The sequence below is a fragment of the Lactuca serriola genome, chromosome 4 (assembly GCF_051521515.1).
Source record: "Lactuca serriola cultivar US96UC23 chromosome 4, Lser_US96UC23_V15, whole genome shotgun sequence".
NCBI lineage: Eukaryota > Viridiplantae > Streptophyta > Magnoliopsida > Asterales > Asteraceae > Lactuca > Lactuca serriola.
Genome location: NC_136411.1, coordinates 98,610,662 through 98,636,025, shown reverse-complemented (window position 1 = coordinate 98,636,025; position 25,364 = coordinate 98,610,662). Strand labels below are relative to the sequence as shown.

At 30.9% G+C, this 25,364-nt stretch overlaps 1 protein-coding gene across 1 annotated transcript in view; it reads left to right on the top strand.

Annotated features, from left to right (window-relative positions):
- The window catches only part of LOC145102171 (cyprosin-like), a 51,590-nt gene that overhangs the window by 15,881 nt on the left and 10,345 nt on the right, over nucleotides 1-25,364 (top strand). Inside the window, exons 3-4 of the mRNA XM_079039547.1 lie at nucleotides 16,087-16,181; nucleotides 23,206-23,318. Of these exons, the coding sequence (XP_078895673.1) occupies nucleotides 16,087-16,181; nucleotides 23,206-23,318 (208 nt within the window). The remainder of the gene's footprint in view (nucleotides 1-16,086; nucleotides 16,182-23,205; nucleotides 23,319-25,364) is intronic.

Here is a 25,364-nt window from a genome sequence, read left to right as displayed (position 1 = left end):
ATCAAGTCAGGGTGATAACACCTCCAGTGCCATCAAAAGATGTAGGTTTCGCATTCATAAAATCTTTGTAGGAACACTCCTTCCAGTGTCCCTGACTACCTTCCTGGTTTTGAGATTGGGTACCACCTCCTGGACCATCGAAGCCACCGGGGTTCATTTGAGACATGGCGGCTACCACTGCGGCAGTAACAGCTACCTGGAACATCACAGGATCAAATTGAGGAGGAGGTGGTGGCGGAGGGTTGTTGTTCTTTGAACTGGGTCTCTTTCTTGGAGGCATCTTGATCTAAAATGATTAGGAAGAGAGGATGGTAAGTCCTCTGAATTGAATCAAGAGATATGAAACAAGAGATATCTCATTATGACAGATAAAGTGTTCTACTATACGATAATATAGGAAAGTTAACAAGGCAAGAAATTATCGCTAAAGGAATGAATGAGTAGCAACACTTGAATGAGGATTTCTATAACGAAGTTGGCTCTAGAAAATACTCCCATAGTATTTTATGTTTTCGCTACGACGACGACTCATTGTTTGGGTATTCGGTAAGTTTTAGGCATGTTGTATACCACAGTCACTCCCAAGCACATGTTGGCCGTGTCTCGAATGAATATAGTTGATCAGGCTATATTGACCCTAGACACGACTACATAGCTGCCCAGGTTTAACCGTAGCGTACAACACCCAATTACTTATGTTTTGTTCTACTCATAGTTACGGTTTTTGGCGGTTAGATATACTTGTATACATTTGAAAAATACTTATATTTTAAAGTATACTTTTAGTTCAGAGCACTTCGGCCCCTTAATGTTTATAGTCTTATACCATGTAAGGTTTGGTATACTTAGTTCACTATAAACAAGGGCTCTGATACCAATCTGTCACACCCCGAAACCGAAGGCAGAAACGTTCTGGGGCGGAGATGACGTCATGTAAAGTATCAAAACCAATGTACATAGTAAACGTAGTAAACACAACCATTACATTACATAGAAGTATTTACATTTGATTGTAAGTAAAGTTATACATAATTATAGTTATATACATCCAAAATGAACAAAAGTAAAGACGAGACTGCTAAAATGCTCCGTCTTCTCCAAAAGATTGCGGGGTACCTGTCTAATGTGGACCTGAGAATACAAGCAGTTTTGAAAAATATCAGCATAAAGCTGGTGAGTTCATAAGTGGTTTGTTTCTGAAAATGAACAAGTTTCCTTTGGTTCTCTGAAAAAGTTATTATCCAAGAAAATCCCATATTTTCTTATAAGCAAAGTTTAGTTGTCCGTTTGTTACACAATCTGGTTAAGAGCATTTTAGTTATCCCAATAAAAACCCTTATTTTCCTTAAAAGTTTGTGATTGGTTATCGATTCGGAATGCAGGGTACAAGTATTTACCATACTTAAAGTGTTTGTATGAAGTTTCCTGAAAGCCTGGTTATCCTAGAAAAGTACATTAGTTTTAAGACGTATATAAAACTAATAAGTAAGTAGAAAATTTTTCATAATCTAGATTGCGAGTTCCATAACCATACAATAGACTAGATGAGGCTCGGAACGGGGCCAGTATCGTTTTATGACTTTTGTCACCCTTGGACCTTTCGGTCCGACTGTAGCTAGCAGTCAGGTGCGGGGTAATCAATCCCGTATAGATCTATACACTCAAATCACGTTCTCCCTCCATGAGATTCTGGTTATAGGGGTATTCCTACACTCTCGTATCTAGGGGGAGTGTTACCAAGGACGTGTCTCCAATCTTAAGATTAATGAATTTTAAAAGTAGTCCTTCACTCTCGTATCTAGGGGGAGTGTTACTAAGGACATTTTAAAAGTAATAATACGGAAATATCTGTTTATTAGTCCTTCACTCTCGTATCCAGGGGAGTGTTATCAAGGACGTGTCCTTCACTCTCGTATCTAGGGGGAGTGTTACCAAGGACGTATCAAAGTTCTAAGATTAATGTTATTGGTCCTTCACTCTCGTATCTCGAAGAGTGTTACCAAGGACTTATCAAAGTTCTAAGATTAATGCTTTTAACAGTAATAATGTGGAAAATCATTTGTGAAATATAAAATATAACATTTTATAATGAGTTTCACATTTAGTATGACAACTAACTCTGCAAGTTAAACGGTTGGTTAATACGATTTCCAGTGTTAAAAGCATACAGAATATGAAACATTTCATACGAAATAATAAGTTTGAGTACAAGATTTCCTTGTACTTTTGCTTGTATACCCCCCCCCTGAAAACATTGAAAAACACGAAAAAAAAGGTAGGGGTATGAACTCACCAGTCGAGAAATGTGCCGGATAGGAAGCTCAGTGTCAGTTCGGGGCTTGAATACATGTGAGGTTCCTATGTAATATGAAGAGATACATAGTTGTATCTAATTAGACCTTGAACTACTAATTAGATAAGAATATACACTCTGAGGCGTGAAAACACTTCAATTCAAGCGTTAGGAGTGGTCCGGGTAGCATCTAAGGGCGTGTAGGGCCTAAATGTGGAGTTTGCTCTTCAAGAGTAAACTCTTTGAGAAGTTTACGGCCCATTGACCATATCCCCATGAGTTTAAGGCCGTAAAATCATGGGTGGTGTGTTCTTGGATGCTAAATGGTCTTACAATGCACAAGGGAAGGTTCTAGGGTTGAATCAAAGGCTTAGGAAGTGATCGGGACTTGAATTGACCTTGGAAAGGAGTTTACGGTTTATGAAGGTGTTCTTGGTGAGTTTAATACCGTAAACACATGAGTTTACGGCCGTAAACTCATGTTTGTCCATGATTCATGTGTTTTGGTGGTTCTAGGTTAAGCATACAAAGTTCTAGACCCGAATCTAAGCCATACAAGGTGTTAGGGACACTTTTACACCCTTAAATGGTCTTTATGGTCCATGAATGAGGGTTTACGGTCCAAGCATGTTCTTGGGCCGTAAAATCATGTTTACTCCTCAAATGGTAAGATTTTGGTGTTCAAATCTCGTACATGCAAGTCCTTAAGCCATATCTAAACACTAGAAGGGACTTGGAAGGGTTTTGGGGCTTCAAAACCCCATTTATAGGTGTTCACGGTTTGGGGGTGTTCCTGGACCGTAAACACAAGTTTTTGATGCATTTGGATGGTTTAAACACGAATTTGCATTATAAACAAGCTTAGTAACAAGCTAGGATAGATTACTTACCAATTTGAAGCTTGAAATGGGTGTTTTGGATTAAACTCGAGTTTTAGAGAGAGAGTAGAGAGAGAAAGTTATGAGGTGGTGGTAAAAAGCTAAATTGAAGTTCACTCATCCTTTATATAAGGCTTGAGCTTGTGGCCCGATGGAAATCTACCCGATATTGACGTTAAACGAGGCTTATGATCGTACTCGACTTAGTTGTCGTAACCCGACGTGGTCGAAACTAAAAATTCTCCAATTAAAAAAAATGGGATGTTTTAACGTGTTTTTAAATGGGTTTGGACACTCACGAGATCATAATAAAGGTCTCAGTTTAATTAACTTAACCCAAAAGTTAACGGAAAATTTTTGAAATACAAACGGTTTTATTTAGTGGGAACGGTTTACAATGACGGAATAAATTACGGGTTGTCACAGTGAATAAATGTGTACACAATCCAAACTATGTTACACTTTTAGTGCGTTATCCCAAAAAATGGAGAAGACTACCAATCATGGGCCTATAAATTTTTTCTCCAGAATCATTACGATGTGTCATTATTATAAAATTTAACAGAATCATTACGATGTGTCATTATTATAAAATTTAATATTACTTATATATAACAATTTAGGGGTTTAACATCGTCAAACATAAACATCTTCGACTTCTATTTTACATGTTTTGATTAAAAAATGGAAAACGTTTGTCATCTATTATTTTATTTGTAAGGAAAGCAAAAGTTTTGACCTCGTCTTCCTTGCTCATTTATAATTCTTTTTTCATTTTCAAGACACACATACAACAATAACAACAAAATTACCTTAGTTGGATAGAAATGGGTTTAGAGGAGGTAAGATGGTTGTTAGTCCTAACTGTGGGGTTTGGAAAACTGTGTTGGTAGAAGACCTTTGACAAAAACAAAATAAACAAATACAAATAACTATATAAAATAATAAAAAATTTGTTATCGTGCCCATGCTAAGTTTTCCAGCATAAAGATCCCTACATATAAGTAAAAGACATAATAGATCTTTAGCAAATATATGCTAGACAAGCTAAAAGTCAATATGAAAGCAAGAGAAAGTGGTAAACACATTGCAACCAGTACAAAAACGAGAGGGAACTAGACCCTATACTACGCCAATACTACTATGATATTCTGATTCTAAGTCTCCATACTCTCAAATGTCATGTCTTTGTTAAGCGTTAACTCTTTCAAGTCTAACCCGACATTATCTTCCCATTTCTTTCTCTCATATCTAAGGTCATGTATTCGGAAAGTGTAACCTAACACTATCTTCCCATTTCCTTCTCGTGAAAAAAATTTAAAAAAAAAATCATATGGGAATTCAAAAACTATATCATCAACATGATTTTGAACAATATTAATATTCACATCAATATTCTTAACAAAATAAAGTATCATCTTTTTTACTTATAAAAAGAATTGATAGAAATTAAGAAAACTTTAAGTATGTCATGCTATTTGCATGATGCTTGCTTTAAACCATAAATAGCTTTCCTTAATTGATAAATATGTTAAGGGTTTTCAACAAGTTTAAAGCCAAGAGTCTGTGAAGCATAAGTTTCTTCGATTATAACAAATACTATTTGGGAAAAGTACTTTCAACATCCATTTCTAATAATTATAGAAAATTTATCAAACCAATAAAAGTTTTAAAACCAAGAGAAATAATCAATATAGAGAAATATTCATGTTAAATCGTGAGTATTGAGGATGAAACCAAGAAAAAAAATCACCATAGAGAACTTATCAAACCAAGTATAAGGAGCTTGTTTAAGACCATATACTTCTTTTTATGTCAACAAACTTTACCCAGCCGGTGAGTAATACTTGGGGAATAATTTATGTAGTCCTCCTCATGAAGATCATTATTAAAGAATGAGTTATTGATATTTCTTTGTAAGATCTTCCACTAACGAATGGATGAAACTATTATCATAAGACAATCTTTCGTCAAATATGCCACCGGGGCAAAGGTCTCTTCATTATCTATAACATATTTTTGCAAGTATTCTTTAGCAACAAGTATGTGAAGGGTTTTCTATGAATTTATACAAGAAATTTAGGCATGAAAATCATTTAATAATAATCCTAAGTGTACATGCATCCTAAATTGAGGTTTTACTATTATTGCAACATACTTTCAAAACTAAGAATTTGAACTATCAAAAGGGATATTATTACTAACCTTTCAAATATAATAGTATATACTTGTGATTGCTTTTTAGATCTAGAACTCTTGGTTGCTCTTGGAAGGTCTAGCACCCAAAGTAGGAATGTCTCTAATAGCTCACACCCAAAAGACTAAAAGCCTAGAACATTTATGAGAGAGGAGAGAGGCTTGTGAGATCTGAAAATCACCTCCATGCAAAAGGTAAAATCGGATTTATGAAGGCCTAGAGGGGTATTTATATAGTTGTGGTACTATAGATAAACCTTGATTTGAATCACTTTAATAACCATATTTAGTCATGATTCAAATCGTTACCTTATCTATTACAAGGATTGATTTAGGAAGCTCCTAAAGCTCCCTCAAAACTGTCCACCTTTATGAAGGATCGATAATGTTCCTACTTCTCAACTATTTAACAATTAACATTAAGTCCATGTATCTTTAAAATAAACCCAATTTAATTCTAATTAATTCAAAATTGATTCTAATTAATTTTAACTGGTTCTAATTAATTTACTAATCTATAATAAATTAATAAACTAGTTTTCTCACTCTCTTAAATCCTTTTCTAGCTATTCTAGCTTACGAGGTGTAAAGTCCCTAATTTGCCTGTGTATCAATCAGATCCGTTTGATGGTGCGGAATCTCAATCAAACGGATAATGTCAGATCAAATAGAAGTGAAGGAGAAGAAGAATAATATGAATCTCTATATGAATTGATTATAATTAAAGTTCCGGATACAAAAGATTCACACACACAAAATGTTCTCTAGTTTCTCCCTTCTCTCGTTTTTCAATCAGTTCTTCACACCCTAACACCTATATTTATACAATGGGAACATGGGCTTGGTGGACATGGGCCATAAATGGGTTTACGGCCGTAAACTCAACCGTAAACCCTACCTGGCCGTAAACTAGACTGTAAGCTCATAAAATATTACATAAAAACATAATTGCCCACAAAAGCAAAGTATAAACCATATTTTGACCCAACAATCTCCCCCTTGGTTTATAGCTTTCTTTTCTTAATTGACCCAACAAGCTCTCCCTAAAAAGTAGCTGGGTCTTCTTGTTAATCTTCATTGGGAGATTGGCTTCAACATTTATCTTCAAATTCTTCACAACTTCAAGATGAACTTGATGAATCTTCAATGAATAACTTCATCTTGAGCACTTGAACTTTTCTTCAAGATTTGACTCTGAACGCACATTGGGTGAGGAGGCTTGACGTACTGATTCTTGAAAGATAGCGCTTTCAGCTTGAAAATCTTCAGAGAGAACATCAGAGAGAACAAATCTTTTGGATCACTTCAGCAGGTTTAAGATAGCAGCAGACTGATTGAGGAGGCTTCAATGCAATCCGTCACATAATCTTCAATTTCAGCTTCACCTTGCTTCTGGGGTTGAAAGATTGAATTTGAAAGAATAATCTTCATTTCTTGCTCCTTTGAATGAGAATTCTTCGATGCTCACGGACGAAGCTTTTGGCTCAGAAATCTTCGACACAAACTCCATGAATGTCATCTTCACCTGAAATCACTTTTCAAGACAAAACAAAACTAAACGAAAACTTAGAACAAATTAAAACAGAAACAAAAGTATTTTTGGATTTTTTTTTTGATTTTTCTGAACAAGAAATAAAACCTTTTTTTAATTTTCTAATTTTTGTTTGGTTTTTAAAATTTTTAATTCTCCCCTAATATTTAAATTAGAAGAACACTATGAACAAACTTAACAAAAAAATGATATCTAACTTTAAGAGTGATTTGGGATCAAAGTTGTTGGACAGCCTTATTCCACTTGTCGGTACCCTTATCTTCACATCTTTGTCTGATCGATCGCCACTATTGTGGTCCACTTAAACACGAAAAATTTGTGACAATTTTGGACAATTTTACCAATGACATGATACATGCATATATCTAATTGTAACTTTATTATCATGATTGGCCCTAATTATTAAATAAATTTTTCTTATGACCATTTAACTGACTACAACCAGGGATATTGTTGTCCACCTAAATCGAGCAGCGAGATCTACAGACAATTTGTATGTGTTCAATTTTAAGTGTACTAGAACGTGTTTCCTGCTTCCAGATATGCCCCAGCCATCAAGAACTTCCAGAGTACTCCTTACACCGGGTGAGCAGACAATCATTCAGAGAGAGGATAGATTCAGAATTCTATTGCTTATTGTTTCAGAGGGGTTGAGAAGTAGAAGGTTGCATATGTTGTGTACCAGTTCGGATTGGAAGTCACGCAAAGGAGACAACATATGGCTAACAGATGAGAGGAATTTCATATATATAGCCTGCAGAGAAATAGAGTTGCATATGTCGTGTACCAGGTCGGATTGGAAGTCACGCAAAGGAGACAACATATGACTAACAGACAGAAAGAAAGAAAACGATTTTCAATAGACCTAATTTATCGGAATTTACCAGTCGCCCCATCCAACCGGAATTAAGGACAGAATCCGCACATCGAGGAAAAGTGAAACCACAGTTCTAGATATGGGTTATTTAATGTGACCGGTAGATTCCCATGTATATCTCCCTGCTCAACCTATCCGAGCGTCGTGAAGTCAGGTTAAACAGATCTAACTAGGTCAAAGTTTGTCAAGTCCTTAAATTCATTAGGTTCAACTTTCCCTAGTCAAGTCCATTTAAAATCTTTCGTGCCTACCAGCGCATCGAAAACAAAGAGTAGACGATTCAACTTAGGTACGTTACGCCACTTCAGATTGCCCGTTATCACTTGCTAATTTCATTTCCCAAAACATCTCTTGCAAGCACATCCCATTAACACCATATTTTTGATTTTTTTGATTTTCTAATTTTTGTTTTGTTTTTATTTCTCCCCCTAAATTTGTGCATAGGAGAGAAATGAAAGTAAATGTGTAAATTTAAACTATCCTAAAACAAAAATTAGTTTTAAAACGAATCAGCTTAAGAAAAACTCAAGAGTATAGAGAAGAAAACGCAAACTGTAATTCACCGATTGAATCTGCATTCAGAAGGTCTGAGAACAACAAGCATAATCTCAGAATAGATCCGAAAATTCTTCATATCATTAAGCACTAACCCCATTTGTGATCTCTTCCTTTCTTCCTTTCCCGCAAAAGGACACATACTCTCAACAAAGGTCTGAATGTTGTATAGTTGAGAGATGTCCCCAATCATATGCTAGGAGCAACCACTACCAACAAACCGAAGTCTGATGATATGCCTCCATAGCTGCTCCAGCACAGAGCGGGATCAGTTGGTCTTTGGAACCTAGTCCATTTTGAAACTGGGTCGACCTTTGTCATCAACGCAAGGTACTTTCTCCCATGACATGTCATGTTTATCACAAATAGAAGATGTAGAAATATTAGAATCATTAGAAGATTTAGGAGATTGAGCCTTTGGAACCCATTTTTAGTTGGGTTTAACCTATTTCTTTTTCGATCTGATGGGTGGCTCAGTACTTGCTTTTGATCTTGATGTCGGCAATTGAGATGACTTTGATTTTGACTTCATTGGAGCATCTCTTGGATTTGGCTTCTTGGCCGGCATATCCTTCTTGACCTTGGGATTCAGATTCTTAGTCTTTGGAATTGAATTCTTGGCCTTCTTGGCATTTTAGTCGTCAATGTCTGATCGTGATCTAAAGGGGTTTCTTTTGGAGTATCTCCTTCTTGGCGCGTTCTGCCAGCCTTGTGCATAGTAAGGAACGTATGTGCGATTAGGACAACTTCTGGCAATGTGTCCAGGTGTTCCACAATGAAAACAAGTCTTTTTATTCACTGTGAAGTTGTTTCTTCCTATCCCTGGTGGCGTATCCTTGCCTTGTCTCTTGTTGTTCCCACATGCACAATTGCAACAGGCACTCTGTTGCGCTGGAATTGGAGGCCTGTATTTCTCAACGGCAGGTTTGTTAGGAGTAACAGAATTTGAAGCAATAGATTCTGAGTTCAAAGAATCATTGGTTTGTTCACTAGTGCTCTCCTTGTTCTCATCTTCTGCTACTTTACCTACACATGAAGTAGAAACATTAGTATTTTCTACCTGAATACCTCCTAACACAAACCCAACTGGTTTGCCATATCGAAGATGTGCCTTCCTGTCAATTTCTTCCTGAGTCATAGGGATGGATGTGTAGTTATGATTGAAAGGTGGAGGAACACTATCATACCCTAGACCCTTGATTTGATTGTCTTTGAATTTTAATTGGGTTTCAAATAATGACTCGACTGTCTGACTTAACGCAGTATAATTTTTGAAACTAACGTCTGTTTTTCCACACTTAATTTTCAAAGAGTCAAGTTCTTCAGTTACAGCAGCATGTTGTCTCTTAATATAGTCATAATTTTCACACTTGTTGTTATACTCTTCCTGAAGTTTCCTAAAGTCCTTGGTTTTTGCTTCTAATTCAGCCTTCAGGGTTTCTGTCCTTTCCTGAGTTGATATCCTTCATATATCAGGTCCTCAACTTCTCTTTTTAATAAATCAATTTGTTCCTGAAGAAATTTGATCGTAATTTCACAAGCTGGAGTACATGTAACTTCAGTGACCGGAATGTCTTCAGAACTCATTGTTTTTCTACACTTCAAAGCATCGAGTTCTACAATTACATCAGCAAGACTAAGATGGTTGAGATCTTTTGTCTTCTTGATGATAGCCACGTTCATATCCCACGATTTCGGAAGTGAATTCAGTAATTTTTTGTTTATCTAAAACTTAGACAAGAAGATCCCAGCTATATTCATCTCATTAGTAAGTGTAGTAAATCGCTGCAACTGAGTTTCGAGGGTTTCTCCAGGGATATAATCGAAAATGTTGAAATTTTGTCTTAACATATCCGGACGACTCTCTTTCATGTTTCAACTCCCTCATAGACCTTAAAATCAATTAAAAAGCATAACTAGAAGCCAAAATCAAACTTAAAAGTCAAACCCTTTGATTATAAAAGTCAACCTTAAAAGTCAAATTTAAAAAGTTAAACTCAAAAGTCAAAATTGAAAAGTCAAACTTAAAAGTCAAATTTAAAAAGTTAAACTCAAAAGTCAAATTTAAAAGGTTAAACTCAAAAGTCAAACTTAAAAGTCAAATCGAAAAGCTAAATTTGAAAGTTTAAAGTTAAACGAAAAAGTCAAAGTTTAAAATCAAAGGTCAAACCTGAAAGTCAAAGTCAAAATTTAAGGTCAAAAGTTAAAAAATAAAAGTCAAAAATTAAAATATAATTTTATTTATTAATTTTAATTTAATTTATTTTTTATTTGTTTATTATTATTATTTTTATTTTTTTATTTTGGATGAAAAAAGAATTTAGAATTAAAAGGAATTAAATTTTGGGCTGAAAGTGTAAAAAATGTGAAACTTGAAGCGAAAAAGACGGGTTATGAATTAAATGGGGAAGGAATGTATCAACTTGTGGCCTAGAGGAGTTGGTAAGGTGCTGAAGGAATGTGAGCTGGAGGTCGCGGGTTCGATCCCCAACACCTCCAAAGTCGCGTCCTGTGTTTTTTAAATGCGAAGCAAGGCTGGTTCTTGCGAGGCTGTTGCTTGCGAGGCCAAGAACTCAGAAGCCGGAAACGTGCGAGACCGAGCCGCAAACTGCTGAGCCATATATTTCGAGCCGAGTCCGCAAACTCCAAGCCACAAACCTCGGGCCGTGAACTCCTCGGAAACCCTAGCTGCTGGCCGCCACCCCCTCGCAGGTTACGACCAAAAATAGTGATGTTTGCCCTTTTTTGCTCCAAAACTCGATCAAAAACCCTTTTTTATGAAAAACACGAAGAACAAACCCCCCTTATTTTCCAGAGATCTATCCAAAAACGCAAGAAAATTTCGAAAATAAGATCAAATAATGCTCCAAATCTGACAAAATTGACTGATACAACCAAGCTTTGATACCAATTGTAAATCCCTAATTTGCTTGTGTATCAATCAGATCCGTTTGATGGTGCGGAATCTCAATCAAACAGATGATGTCAGATCAAATAGAAGTGAAGGAGAAGAAGAATAATATGAATCTCTATATGAATTTATTAGAATTAAAGTTCCAGATACAAAAGATTCACACACACAAAATGCTCTCTAGTTTCTCTCTTCTCTCGTTTTTCAATCAGTTCCTCACACCCTAACACCTATATTTAAAGAAGGGGAACATGGGCTTGGTGGACATGGGCGGTAAATGGGTTTACGGCCGTAAATTCAACCGTAAACCCTATCTGGCCATAAACTAGACTGTAAGCTCATAAAATATTACATAAAAACATAATTGCCCAGAAAAGCAAAGTATAAACCATATTTTTACGGCCATAAACCTGTTTATGGCCATAAACACGACCGTAAATTCATAAAATATTACAAAAAAATACATTTGCCTAGAAAAGCAAAGTATAAACCATATTTTGACCCAACACGAGGGCAACACAAAAAGGGCTTTTTTATCATTCCTATAGTTATACCAATTAGTTATGACATTCAAAACCTATTTCCAACAATCTCCCACTTGGACAATTCATAAACTACTACTGGTCGAATAATCTTCGAATAACCAACAAAGCGTGTCTTAGCAATTGTCGAACTCTAATCTTATTAATAATCATCTCTTATATAAGTGATCAATTATTCCTTTGTTTCTACAAGATATCATTTTGAAATGAGTTATGGATAATGAATTAACCAAACAGATCATCATGATATTTCTCGATTTCTGATTTATGATGATTAAATTAGACTACTAATTGAGCATATCAATTTAGTTCGGGCTTATCCAAGCACATGAATATCATCGTCAAATCAACGAGAAGCCCACGATATAGCTTTTCCCGTTGAGGCGAAAAGGAACAAATAAACTTCGAATACACTGTTTTTGTCTACTCATCAAATCATGCATAGACTTACCATTTATGACCACCAATTAAGGATAAAGTTAGAGTAAGACTAATACATAACCAAATTGCATGCAAAGAACTCAATGTCTCTCCATTTTAATAATAAAATATATTATTATCTCAGCATTACTCGTGATTGAATCCATGAAGTGATATATCTGAGTGCGGGTTTCTCTAATACTTAAATCTCTATTAACCACTCATGAACATTAGTAGCAATCTTCAGGCTATGTGTAATCACTATAGACAATATATGAACACTTCACGATAACCGTAATTCAACACTCATTCTCAATAGTATGAGCGATTATGGAGTTTGACTAAATTAACACTCGAGAATTGGAGCTCTAAACATGAAAAAACGAAACACAATAATAAATTAACTGTAAATGATATCATACTTGAATTTAAATAAATCTCCATTATATAATCGTTATAACAATTAAAAAATTTATTCATTGTTCTAAATGTTTCAAAATAATCAACTAACTGCTAAACTTTACATCGTCTCTCATGCCTATACTCCTAGCATGCACACTATGTCTTTCATTGGTCATCCCTTTTGTGAATGGGTCAGCTGAATTTTTATCTAATGATACTCTCTTCACAACTAGATCTCCATCTTCAACTTTATCTCGAGTGTAATGGTATTTCCTCATTATATGACTTAACCTTATGTGATCCCTAGGCTCTTTAGCCAGAGCGCATGCACATTCTTTATCACAAAATATGTCTAATAGATCTTAATGGCTCAGAACAACTCTAATGTTGCCTATGAATTTTCTAATCCAAGTAGCTTCCTTGGACGCTTCACTTCCAAAAATATATTAACATTCACATGTAGAGTCCGCCACATACTCCTGCTTTGGACTTTTCCATGTCACCGCACCACCATTCAAAACGAAAACCTATCCAGACTGTGACTTTGAATCATATCAATATGTTTGGAAACTTGCAATGTTATATCTCTTCACAACAAGTTCTTGTTCACCACCATACACAAGCAACATGCCTTTGGTATTTCTCAAATACTTCAGAATGTTCTTGACAGTCGTACAATGACTTAGTCCCCAATTTTCCTGATATCGACTCGCCATGCTTAAAGCATATGATACATTAGGAAAAGTACATGACATATCATATACGATAAACACTTCGATCTATCCCTATAGATTCTTATACTAAGTATATATACCGCTCCCCCAAAGTACTTCACAGAAAAACACTTCTTGAGCTAATCCTTTACAATTTGCAACTCAGGAACAATGTTTCATATGAGTAATATGTCATCAACATAGAACACTACGAAGAAAAATACACTCCCACTAGCTTTGACATACATGGAAGACTCATTTGGACTTCTCAAAAAACTATTATCATTTGACTTTCACATGGAAGCATAGATTCTAGCTTCACGATCCTTGTTTAAGTCCATAGATGGACCTCTCAAGCTTAAACACTCTATTCAATATTTGGCATGTTTAAACCCTTCAAGTTGTTTCATGTACATATCCTCTCAAAGTTTCCCGTTAAGGAAAGCCATTGTCATACCTCATAGTCATAAAAGGCAGCTATGACAAGAAGTCTCCTAATAGACTTTATCTTAGCTATTGGTGAGAACGTTTCCTCGTAATCAATTCCCTAAGTATGTGTGAAACCTTTTTGCCACCAACCTAGATTTGAATGTGTGTACTTTTCCATAGGGGTCAGTTTTTTTCTTGAAGATCCATTGACAATCTACTGTCTTAAGAGCAGGTGTTGGATCAACCAAATTCCAAACTTGGTAATCTATCATGGACTGAATTTCATTGTCCATTTCTTCTTCCATTGGGCAATGTTAGGGTTTTTCATCGCTTCTTTATAGATAATTGGCTCATCCAGATTAACTAATGTTTTATCATTAATCAACATATTTCCTTCCGTGGTTCTATGGTAACCATAAAACTGGGGAGGATTGCTAACTCTATCGGATCTGCGAAGAGGTAATGATATTGCATTAGGCTCAACAGGTTTCTCAACCATTGGTTGAGATCTAGTGTTAATTATAGGTTCATTGTTGGTTGACTCTTGAATCTCTTCGAGGTCAATTTGACTATAACTGACTTCTTCAGATATAAGTTATCTCTCAAGGAACACTCTATTTCGACCTACAAACACCACGTTTTCATTGGGTCTATAAAAAATATTTTAATGGTGGCTAGTTAAATTAATTCCTTAGAAACACAATTATAGTGCTAAGAATTATTGAAATTAAAATTGACTTTTATGACGTATTTGGCATGAAGCATTTGAGAGCTTCTAACTCCTTTGTGTTTGACAAAACACTCCATTTTGAACAAAAAACTTTGTTTCGTACTATAGACTTTTAGCGTTTTGTTTAAACAAATCGCTCCAAATTTAAAAGTTATCTCACATAGCATTTAACAAAACGATATTAGGTACCTCTGCTAGCTCCTAATTTTGCCGAACACTCTTACCAATCATTTTTATTTTAAAAAGGTATTTACATATGACATTTCCAATTTCTCTAATTTTGTATTTATATTAAATTGTGTAATTTTTAGAATAGTTCTCCATTAAAATAAATCAACAGCTTACTAAAAAAAATTATCAAACTTGTATATTTAACGATCACCCTCAAGTAAGTTGATTCTTTTGAATTCTTCTTTAACCTATGCAGCACCCAAATCCACGCATGCGACTTTAGCACACATTCTCAGGCATATTCTAAGAGCATCTCCAACCCACCCCCAAACTCCATTTCTTCCCCCATTTTTTTCCCATTCTTCTCCAACCCTACCCCATTTTCACCTCCATTTTTGGAGATATGAATAGTATTCCCCCATATATGGGGGAATACTATTCATATCTCCAAAAATAGAGGTGAAGTTTGGTTGTCAATTTTAGTCTCTCTCATTTTTATTTTATACATTTCTAGTTTATTTTATCTACTAATTATAATTTAAATGCAATATTTTAATATTTATAATATCATGTTATATACTAATTTATATTAATTAATCATAAATATAGAGTTTAATTAGTAGAGGGGTGTATTTGACAATATATATAAGTTATAAAAATGAAATATTCTAGAAATAAACTTTTTGGGGTAAAAAATGGGGTAGAAAATGGAATAAAGTTGGAGATAAAACACTATTTACTCCATTTTTTACATCATTTATGGGGAAAAAAATAGAGATGGATTGGAGATGGTCTAAATAGATCTTCATAAAAAAATATCTTGAATTATAATGTCAAACTTCTAAGTGGATAACTTAAAGCAAGATTTATCTTATAGTATAAAATTAAGAGTAAATTACTGAAATCGTCCCTATGGTTTGCCAAAATTGTATGTTTGGTCTCTAACATTTTTTTTGTACTCAGATCGTCCTTATGGTTTGATTTTGTTGCATTTTTTGTCCCTATGGTTTGGTCAAAATTGCACGTTTAGTCCCTACCTTTATGTATGTAAGGAACTAAAAACGCAACAAAATCAAACCACAGAGACGATCCGAGTGTAAAAAAAAATAGGGACCAAACATGCAATTTTGACCAAACCATAGGGACGATTTCAGTAATTTAATCTAAAATTAACTTATTACGAATTAATATGAGCGTAAATAAAAATAAGATTGTCAAGTGATAACAAGCATTTTATATCGTCATATTTTCTTACATTTCAAACTACCATTTTCAGATTTCTCTCGTTTTAGTCCCATGTACTACAAAGATGAACTAGGATAATAAAAATTTGTTCATATTTTTGTTATCATGATTTAACTTACCATGTTTTTATCATCTTTGAGTTTTCTTCAAATACTAATAGCGATTATTACAGGAAAACATGCTATTATTGAATATGGAGGTGAATCAATATCAGGATATTTTAGTGAAGACAACATCAAAATCGGAAATATTGTTATCGAGGATCAGGTCAATATGACAACTTTTTCCTATATGAAATTTTGAATTTAGACTTGGTTTGGTTTAAATTATAAACTAAACGAATATTCGTGTATTGTACAAAATAAAATTATATAGTTAAATTTAGTAAAATAAATATTAAAAGTAATAATGTTATTAAAACTAATCATGAAACAATAGTTTCTTACACTAATTTATTATGTAAAATTGTACTACTTTTGAACTATGTTATAACATACATTAAAATCATATCATTTAATGGTTGCTGCTCCCAGCTAACGTATCAATAAAACTACATATAGTTATCGGTATATTATTACTTTTAAACTTATAATTAACTAATTTATAAACTACTTAATCGATATAATTTTTTGTAAGGTAACGCACTATAATTTATAAGGTTATATTATTTTTAATTACTGTTATTGTTAATGGTTATGATTTAAAAACCATTTATTTGAACAAAATTCAAATATTATAAAAAATTAGTTTTAGATATTTTTAGTTAATTTGACATGTCGATTTAGTTATATATATAAAATATTTAATTGTTTTAAAGTATTTTAAAAAAGATAATCTTTGAGCACTTTTATGTTTATTAGATATTTTGATTTATATTTTAGATTTAACATTATATTTAAATTAATATATTAAATATTTATCTTGATAATTCAAAAAAAAAAAACTACCATTAATATGACAATATTTCACATTTAATAACACATGTAAATTATATATATATATATATATATATATATATATATATATATATATATATGTATGTATGTATATATTAGAATGAAATATGAAGAGTTTGGAGGTTTCAAATGGATGTGGTGAAAATAAAAAATATTTCTTTTATAGTATACTAGGCGAATGCACGTGCGTTGCGCAGAAGCATCTATATAGCTGAAATTTTTACAAATTGTTGTTAAATTTGATATAATAATTTGTATACTCAGGAGATATAATATATTGATTATTTTAAAGAGTAAATTACCCGAATGGTCACTATGGTTTGGGGTGATTTGCATGCTTGGTCCCTAATTTATTTTTTTTAACTCGAAAAATCCTTACTATTTGTTTTTGTTACGCGCTTGGTCCCTACTGTTTGTTTTTTTACGCATTTGGTCCATGTCTTATCTAAAAAGACTATTATTTAAATAGAGAAAAATGGTGAAGTAGGTAACGTAAGGTGAGGAGTGAGGTTGGAGTGTGTTTATTTAAATAAATTAAAAAATAAAAGAAAAACTAGTCTTTTTAGGTAAGACAAGGACCAAGTGCGTAACAAAAACAAATAGTAGGGACCTTCCAAGTTAAAAAAATAAGTCAATGACCAAACACGCAAATTACTTTAAACTATGGACCATTCATGAAATTTACTCTATTTTAAATTATATCATAATATATAGATCTATTAAAACTACATAATCTCAATCGTTTGAATGACCTCTACCCGCGGATACTTATGAATAAAATTAAATATAATATATGGTTTAATGTTATTTATAGTTGTAGTTATTGTTAATTAATTTTTTTAAAATTTTTTGGTTAACGTTTTAATTTCTATCATTATAATTATTTAAAACATCAAACAATTTTTTTGATTTTAAAGGTAACAATATAATCATTTATATAGAGTTTTTTATAACTATTGTTATTGTAAGTTATTTTAAGCTAATTATTCGAAAACTTTTAACGATTATAAAAATATCTTTAGGAAATATTTTAGTTAAATTGATATTACAATTTAGTTTTTGCATTTAGCACTACAATTCATCACTTTTAACTATTCACAAAATATTCTTTGGGTTTTTTAAGTGGAGCTGAAATTTGTATTGAAGTTGACCCTGTAATGGTATATTTAAATTAACAATTTAAGTATTTTGTCCAAACTGTTCAAAAGTTGTAGTTTTAAACTTATAATGGTCTACATACAATAACATAGTAAATCTAATAAATTAAGTATAATATGTTAAAAGTTAAAGACATAAATTTATAACTAGAACTAAAAATATTATTTTAATATTGAAATATAGTTTATTTATGATTACACTTTAGATTTGATATTTATTTAACCTTATTAACCAACTTATAATCATTATTAGAAAGACACTACAATTTATCACTTTTAACTATTTACAAAACAGACAAAACTGCACAAATGGTCACTGTAGTTAGCTCAAAATTGTCACTTTGGTCCAAAAAAGTTTGGACTAGCACCACAGGTCCAAACTTTTTATTTTATTGCGAGTTTGGTCCAGTTTCCTTTGAATTTTTTTTATAATGACGATTTGACCCTCTGTATTTTATCTTTTCAATTTTTATTTTACTGTTACATTTTTTTAATTAAAGAAACAAACAAATAGAAACCAGACCCCACCCTTACTCCCTTTCCCACCCTCCTTCTCTCTCTCTCTCACACACGTAATATAACCACCAGAAATCTGAACATCACCGTCAAAAAAGATGAACGCCGTCACCGCCACCTCCACCGGAAAAGATGAACGTCGCCACCACCACCGGAAAAAATGGACGCCACCACCAAAACGCATCGATTTCCGTTAAAGAAAAACGAACTCTCAATTTTCTGGTGATCTGTAAACGCTCCTCCGCTTCAGATCTAGATCGGCATCGTTGTCTTCGGTTTTCAGAAAACGATCTAGAGTGTTGTTGTCGATCTGGAACGTCGCAGCCACCATTCATCTTCTCCGGTCGTCATCAGATCTGTTCGAGAAAGAGATTGGCTATTCTTCAGTGGATGAATGTACTTTTCAAACTTCGTATTCAACCTCCAAATTCATCATGTTCTACTATTGGTGACCTGAAAACCCCTAATGAGAAATTGGTCTATGAGGAAGGACAGATTCGACAAAAAATTGAGATTAAGGGTGTTCTAGATTTGGGAATTGATGATGAAGATGGTTTTGTTTGAGTAAAACATGGTGGAATTCGAAGGTAAAGGAAGGTGGGTTTTTTTCCTCACTTCTAAAATTCATTTTTCTTAATTGGAGAATGGTGGTGATTTTTGGCGGTGACCCTAGGGTTTGATGTGGTTCCGGCGACCTCGAGCTTCACGACGGGTACCTTCTTCAGATCAAATTTCACTTCTTCATATCAGATTCCACTTCAAGAAATATGAGTTTCATTTATTTCCACCAAAAATTCAAAAAATCATACTTTTAGTGAGAGAGCTTCAAAAAATATGAGAGAAAATAAAGAAGTAGATGGAACACAGGGAAATATATGTGGTTTTTTTTGTTTATTTTTTAGTTGCAGGTCTATAAGGAAATTATGTGTGGTTTTTTTAGTTCTAGGTACACAAAGGAAGATGATGATGATGATGATGACGAGAGAGAGAGAGAGAGAAAGAAGGGTAATTTGTTTTTCTTTTAAGCATATAAAAATATTTAAATAAATAAATAAAAATAAAAAATAAAAATAAGGGCAAAATGGTCATTATAAAAAATTTCAAAAGAAATTTGATCAAACTCGCAACAAAATGAAAAGTTTGGACATTTGGTGCTAGTCCAAACTTTTTTGGACCAAAGGGACAAATTTGAGCTAACCACATGGACCATTTGTGCAGTTTTAAAGTGGAACTGAAATTTATATTTAAGTTGACATTGTAATGTTATATTTAAATTAACAATTTAAGTATTTTATCCAAACTATTCAAAAATTATAGCTTTAAACTGATAATGGTTTATATACAATTACATTTTAAATCTAATAAATTAAGTATAATATGTTAAAAATTAAAGACATAACTTTATAAGTAGAATTAAAGATATTATTTTAAAACTGAAAACTAGTTTATTTATGATTAAACTCTAGGTTTCATATAATCATTATTAGAAAGACACTAGAATTTCTCACTTTTAAATATTTACAAAATATTTTTTGGGTTTTTTAAGTTAAACTAAAATTTATATTTAAGTTAAACATGTAATGTTATATTTAAATTAATAAATTAAATATTTTATACAAATTTTTCCAGAATTGTATCTTGAAAATGATAATTGTTTACATCCAACAATATATTAAAACTAATAAATTAAGTATAATATGTTAAAAAAATTTAAAAAAACATAACTTTATAAGTAGAAGTAAAGATATTATTTTAATATTGAAATTTAGTTTATATATGATTACACTTTATGTTTGATATTTATTTAAGCTTATTATCCAACTTATAATTATTATTAGAAAGAAATTGGTAAGTCATGGGAGTTTCAAATGAATGTGGTGAAAGGAAAAATGTTTCATTTATAAGTATAGTAGGTGAATGCCCGCGCGTTGCGCAGAAACACATATATAGTTGAAATCTTTACAAATATATGTTTTTTTTAATATAACAATAACGTTGTTGTTAAATTTGATATAATAATTTGTATACTAAATTAATATAATATATTGATTATTTTGAATTATATGATAATATATACATCTATTATAATTGTATAATCTTAACTGTTTGAATGACTTCTACTCACGAGTTACTTATGAATAAAATTAAATATAATATACGGTTTAATGTTATTTATAGTTGTTGTTATTGTTAAATATAGTTTTTAAACTTATTTGTTTAACATTTTCATTTCTATCATTATAATTATTTAAAACATCAAAATTTGTTTTTTTTTATTTTAAAGGTAACAATATAATCATTTATATAGAGTTACATTTAACTATTGTTATTGTAAGTTATTTTAAGCTACTTGTTTGAAAACTTTTAACCATTATACAAATATGTTTACGAAGTATTTTAGTTGAATTGAGATTATAATTCAGTTTTTGCATTTAACACTACAATTTATCATTTTTAACTATTCACAAAATATTCATTGAGTGTTTAAGTGGAACTGAAATTTATATTTAAGTTGATATTGTAATGTTATATTTAAATTAACAATTTAAGTATTTTGTCCAAACTGTTTAAAAGTTATAGCTTTAAATTGATAATGATTTAGATACAACAACATCTGAATCTAATAAGTTAAGTATAATTTGTTAACAATTAAATACATAACTTTATATGTAGATGTAAAGATAGTATTTTAATATTGAAATTTAGTTTATTTATGATTACATTTTAGGTTTGATATTTATTTAACCTTATTAACCAACTTATAATCATTATTAGAAAGACACTACAATTTATCATTTTTAACTATTTACAAAATATTATTTGGGCTATTTAAGTTAAACTAAAATTTATATTTAATTTGATCCTCTAATGTTAGATTTAAATTTATAATTTAAGTGTTTTATACAAATTGTTCAAAAGTTATAACTTTAAAATGATAATGGTTTACACCCAACAATATAATGAAACTAATAAATTAAGTATAATATGTTAAAAGTTAAAAAACATAGTTTTATAAGTAGAAGTAAAGATATTCTTTTCATATTGAAATTTAGTTTGTATATGATTACACTTTATGTTTGATATTTATTTAATCTTATTAACCAAATTATAACCATTTTTAGGAAGAAATTGAAAAGTCATGAGAGTTTCAAATGAATGTTGTGAAAGGAAAAATGCATGAGAGTTTCAAATAAATGTAGTGAAAGGAAAAATGATAGCTTTAGAAGATATATTAGGCGAAATCTCGTGCGTTGTGCAGAAACATCTATATAGTTAAAATATTTACAAATATATGATTTTTTTAAATATAAAAATAACGTTGTTGTTAAATTTGATATAATAATTCGTATACTAAATTGATATAATCTATTGATTAGTTTGAATTATATGATAATATATATACATCTATTATAATTGTATAATCTCAAACGTTTGAATGACTTCTACCCGCGAGTTACTCGTGAATAAAATTAAATATAATATATGGTTCAATGTTAGTTATAGTTTTTGTTATTGTTAATTAATTTTTTAAAATTTATTTTCTTAACGTTTAATTTCTATCATTATAGTTATTTAAAACATCAGACATTGTTTTTTTTTTATTTTAAAGTTAACAATATAATCATTTATATAGAGTTATTTTTAACTATTGTTATTATAAGTTATTTTAAGCTACATATTTGAAAACTTTTAACGATTATACAAATATCTTTAAGAAATATTTTTGTTAAATTGATATTATAATTTAGTTTTTGCATTTAGCACTACAATTTATCACTTTTAGCTATTCACAAAATATTCACTAGGTTTTTTAGTGGAACTGAAATTTATATTTAAGTTGACACTATAATGTTATATTTAAATTAACAGTTTGAGTATTTTGTCAAAACTGTTCAAAAGTCTTAGTTTTAAATTGATAATGGTTTACATACAACAACATATTAAATCTAATAAATTAAGTATATTATGTTAAAAGTTAAAGACATAACTTTATAAGTAGAAGTAAATATATTATTTTAATATTGAAATTTAGTTTATTTATGATTACACTTTAGGTTTAATATTTATTTAACCATATTATCCAAATTATAATCATTATTAGAAAGACACTACAATTTATCACTTTTAACTATTTACAAAATATTATTTGGGTTGTTTAAGTTAAACTAAAACTTATATTTAAGTTGGTCCTGTAATGTTATATTTAAATTTATAATTTAAATATTTTATACAAATTGTTCAAAAGTTGTAGCTTTAAAATGATAATGGTTTACATCCGACAATATATTCAAACTAATAAATTAAGTATAATATGTGATAAGTTAAAAAAAAACATAAATTTATAAGTAGAAGTAAATATATTCTTTTAATATTGAAATTTAGTTTATATATGATTACACTTTAGGTTTGATATTTATTTAATCTTATTAACCAACTTATAATCATTATTAGAAAGAAATTGAAAAGTCATGGGAGTTTCAAATGAATGTGGTAAAAGGAAAAGTGCATTAGAGTTTCAAATGAGTGTGATATAGTATAATGATATGATATAGATATTGATATTGATATATAGATATATAGATAGATATGTATAAACTATAGATTATAGATTATAAATATAGATATACATTTGACAATATTTTAAATTTATGTTCAAACTAGGAGTTCATTGAGGTAACAAGGGAGCCAGGAATTACATTTTTAGGAGGAAAATTTGATGGTATCCTTGGGCTTGGATTCAAAGAGAACTCAATTGATAATTCTATCCCAGTATGGTAAGTTATATTACTAGTATTTGATATATATATATATATATATATATATATATATATATATATATATATATATATATAATCTTGATCAAATAAAAAAGAAATTTTTGGTATTAAGGTAAGAACTTTTTTATGTGCAAATTTTTTAACAAATCATTAGATTAATAAATAAATACATGATTCACAAAAAATCCCAAAAAGAAACACATTCGTGAATCATTTTTTAGGAATTCAAACAAAAATTTACTTTTTAGACAATTTTAGTGAAATAATATAAAACTCATCGTAAAAATAAATCATCGAGATGTTTTCTCAAGAATTTTTTTGTGAATCATGTTATTTTTGTATTAATGTAAGTTTTTTTTTCACTAGAAATATGCAAATTATAAATTTCTTGCTTTCCTAACAAAAATTTTCTTCTTACCGGATATATATATATATATATATATATATGTGTGTGTGTGTGTGTGTGTATACACACACACGCACACACACATACTAAGTGTGAGGCCTATGTATTATATATGTTAATTAAAAATATTAATACGAATGTGTAAATACTAAGCATTATTTAAAGTAAAATTTGTAAATAAATATAATCGAAATGATTAATAAGTAAGTAGCTCAATCTTTACTAATAAAAAATATTATTGACATATTTTAAATCGATGCAAAAAACACTAAGAGTTTTTAGAAGGATAGAGGAGTAGATGTTAATTTCTTATTCCATAGTCAATGAATGTGTGTTATGAGTTGAAAATTGGAAAATATTAGGCTAGTGGGAGTAGGCTCGACAACCTACTTAGTAACCTCGACAAACACCGGGTCGAGGACTCGGCATGCTGAGCTCAGCTTCTGTAACTCGGTGGAAAATTGCTGATGACAGAGAGTATGGGGTTTAGGTATTATTTAGGGTTAGGATCACTTGTTCTTTACAGGAATCAAGTTTCCAGGTTAAACCGGTGAAATCAACCATTCGAGTCGTTGTGTGTGCTTCTGAAGGAAAAAGACAACTAAATTTACAAATTTGGCACATTCGGTCCCTTCAGTTTCGTGTAGATCATACCCTAAAAATGAAATATATCTTCAAAACTGACTTCAGGAAATTACACAATACCCTCCATGAACTTATAAAACCTATTTATATTAAATAAATCTACTTTTTTTATTATTTTTATTATTGTTATTATTATTATTATTATTATTATTATTAATTGAACCCCTGTACATCTATATAATAAATTTTGTTTTGTTATTTCATTTGTTAAACCTACAAAACTTGGTATCTGATTATTTTTTATATTAATCAATATAAAAAGAATTAGCATGGCAAGTGTGGCAACCCACACCATATAAATAGAAAAAATTTGAAGCGGTGTGATAAATCCTAGATAGCGCCTACGTGGATGGAGGCAAACTTGACACCACTCCCTCCAGTCTTAGTAATTTTTTTTAAGATTAGGATTTTTAATAAGGAAAGAAGAAATATGTCCATTACAATTAATATCACATTTATTACATTTAATATCTTACACACATACATACATACATACGTACATACATACATACATACATACATACATACATACATACATACATACATACATATAATATATATACATATAATATATATATATATATATATATATATATATATATATATATATATATAAAGTTATAACTCGTAGAAACTATGGGTAAAATATTTATACGACATTTAAATTATTATTAAGATTTAAAATTTTTGTACTTCATATTATACATACATACATATATATATATATATATATATATATATATATATATATATATATATATATATATATAAAATGACAACAACATAATAAAAATCATCAATTTGCACAATGATGGTTTATAACATCACCTAAATCTCTGATACGAACTTCATGTAATTTATTCTTGGGAGCCTTCAATTCCTCAATAGTTCCATACCTGATCAATACATAAAATTTGTATGACTAAAAAGTAAAACATCTTCTTTCATGCTTAAATGTTACGCTTCCTTGGATTCTTATATCGAATTCCTTC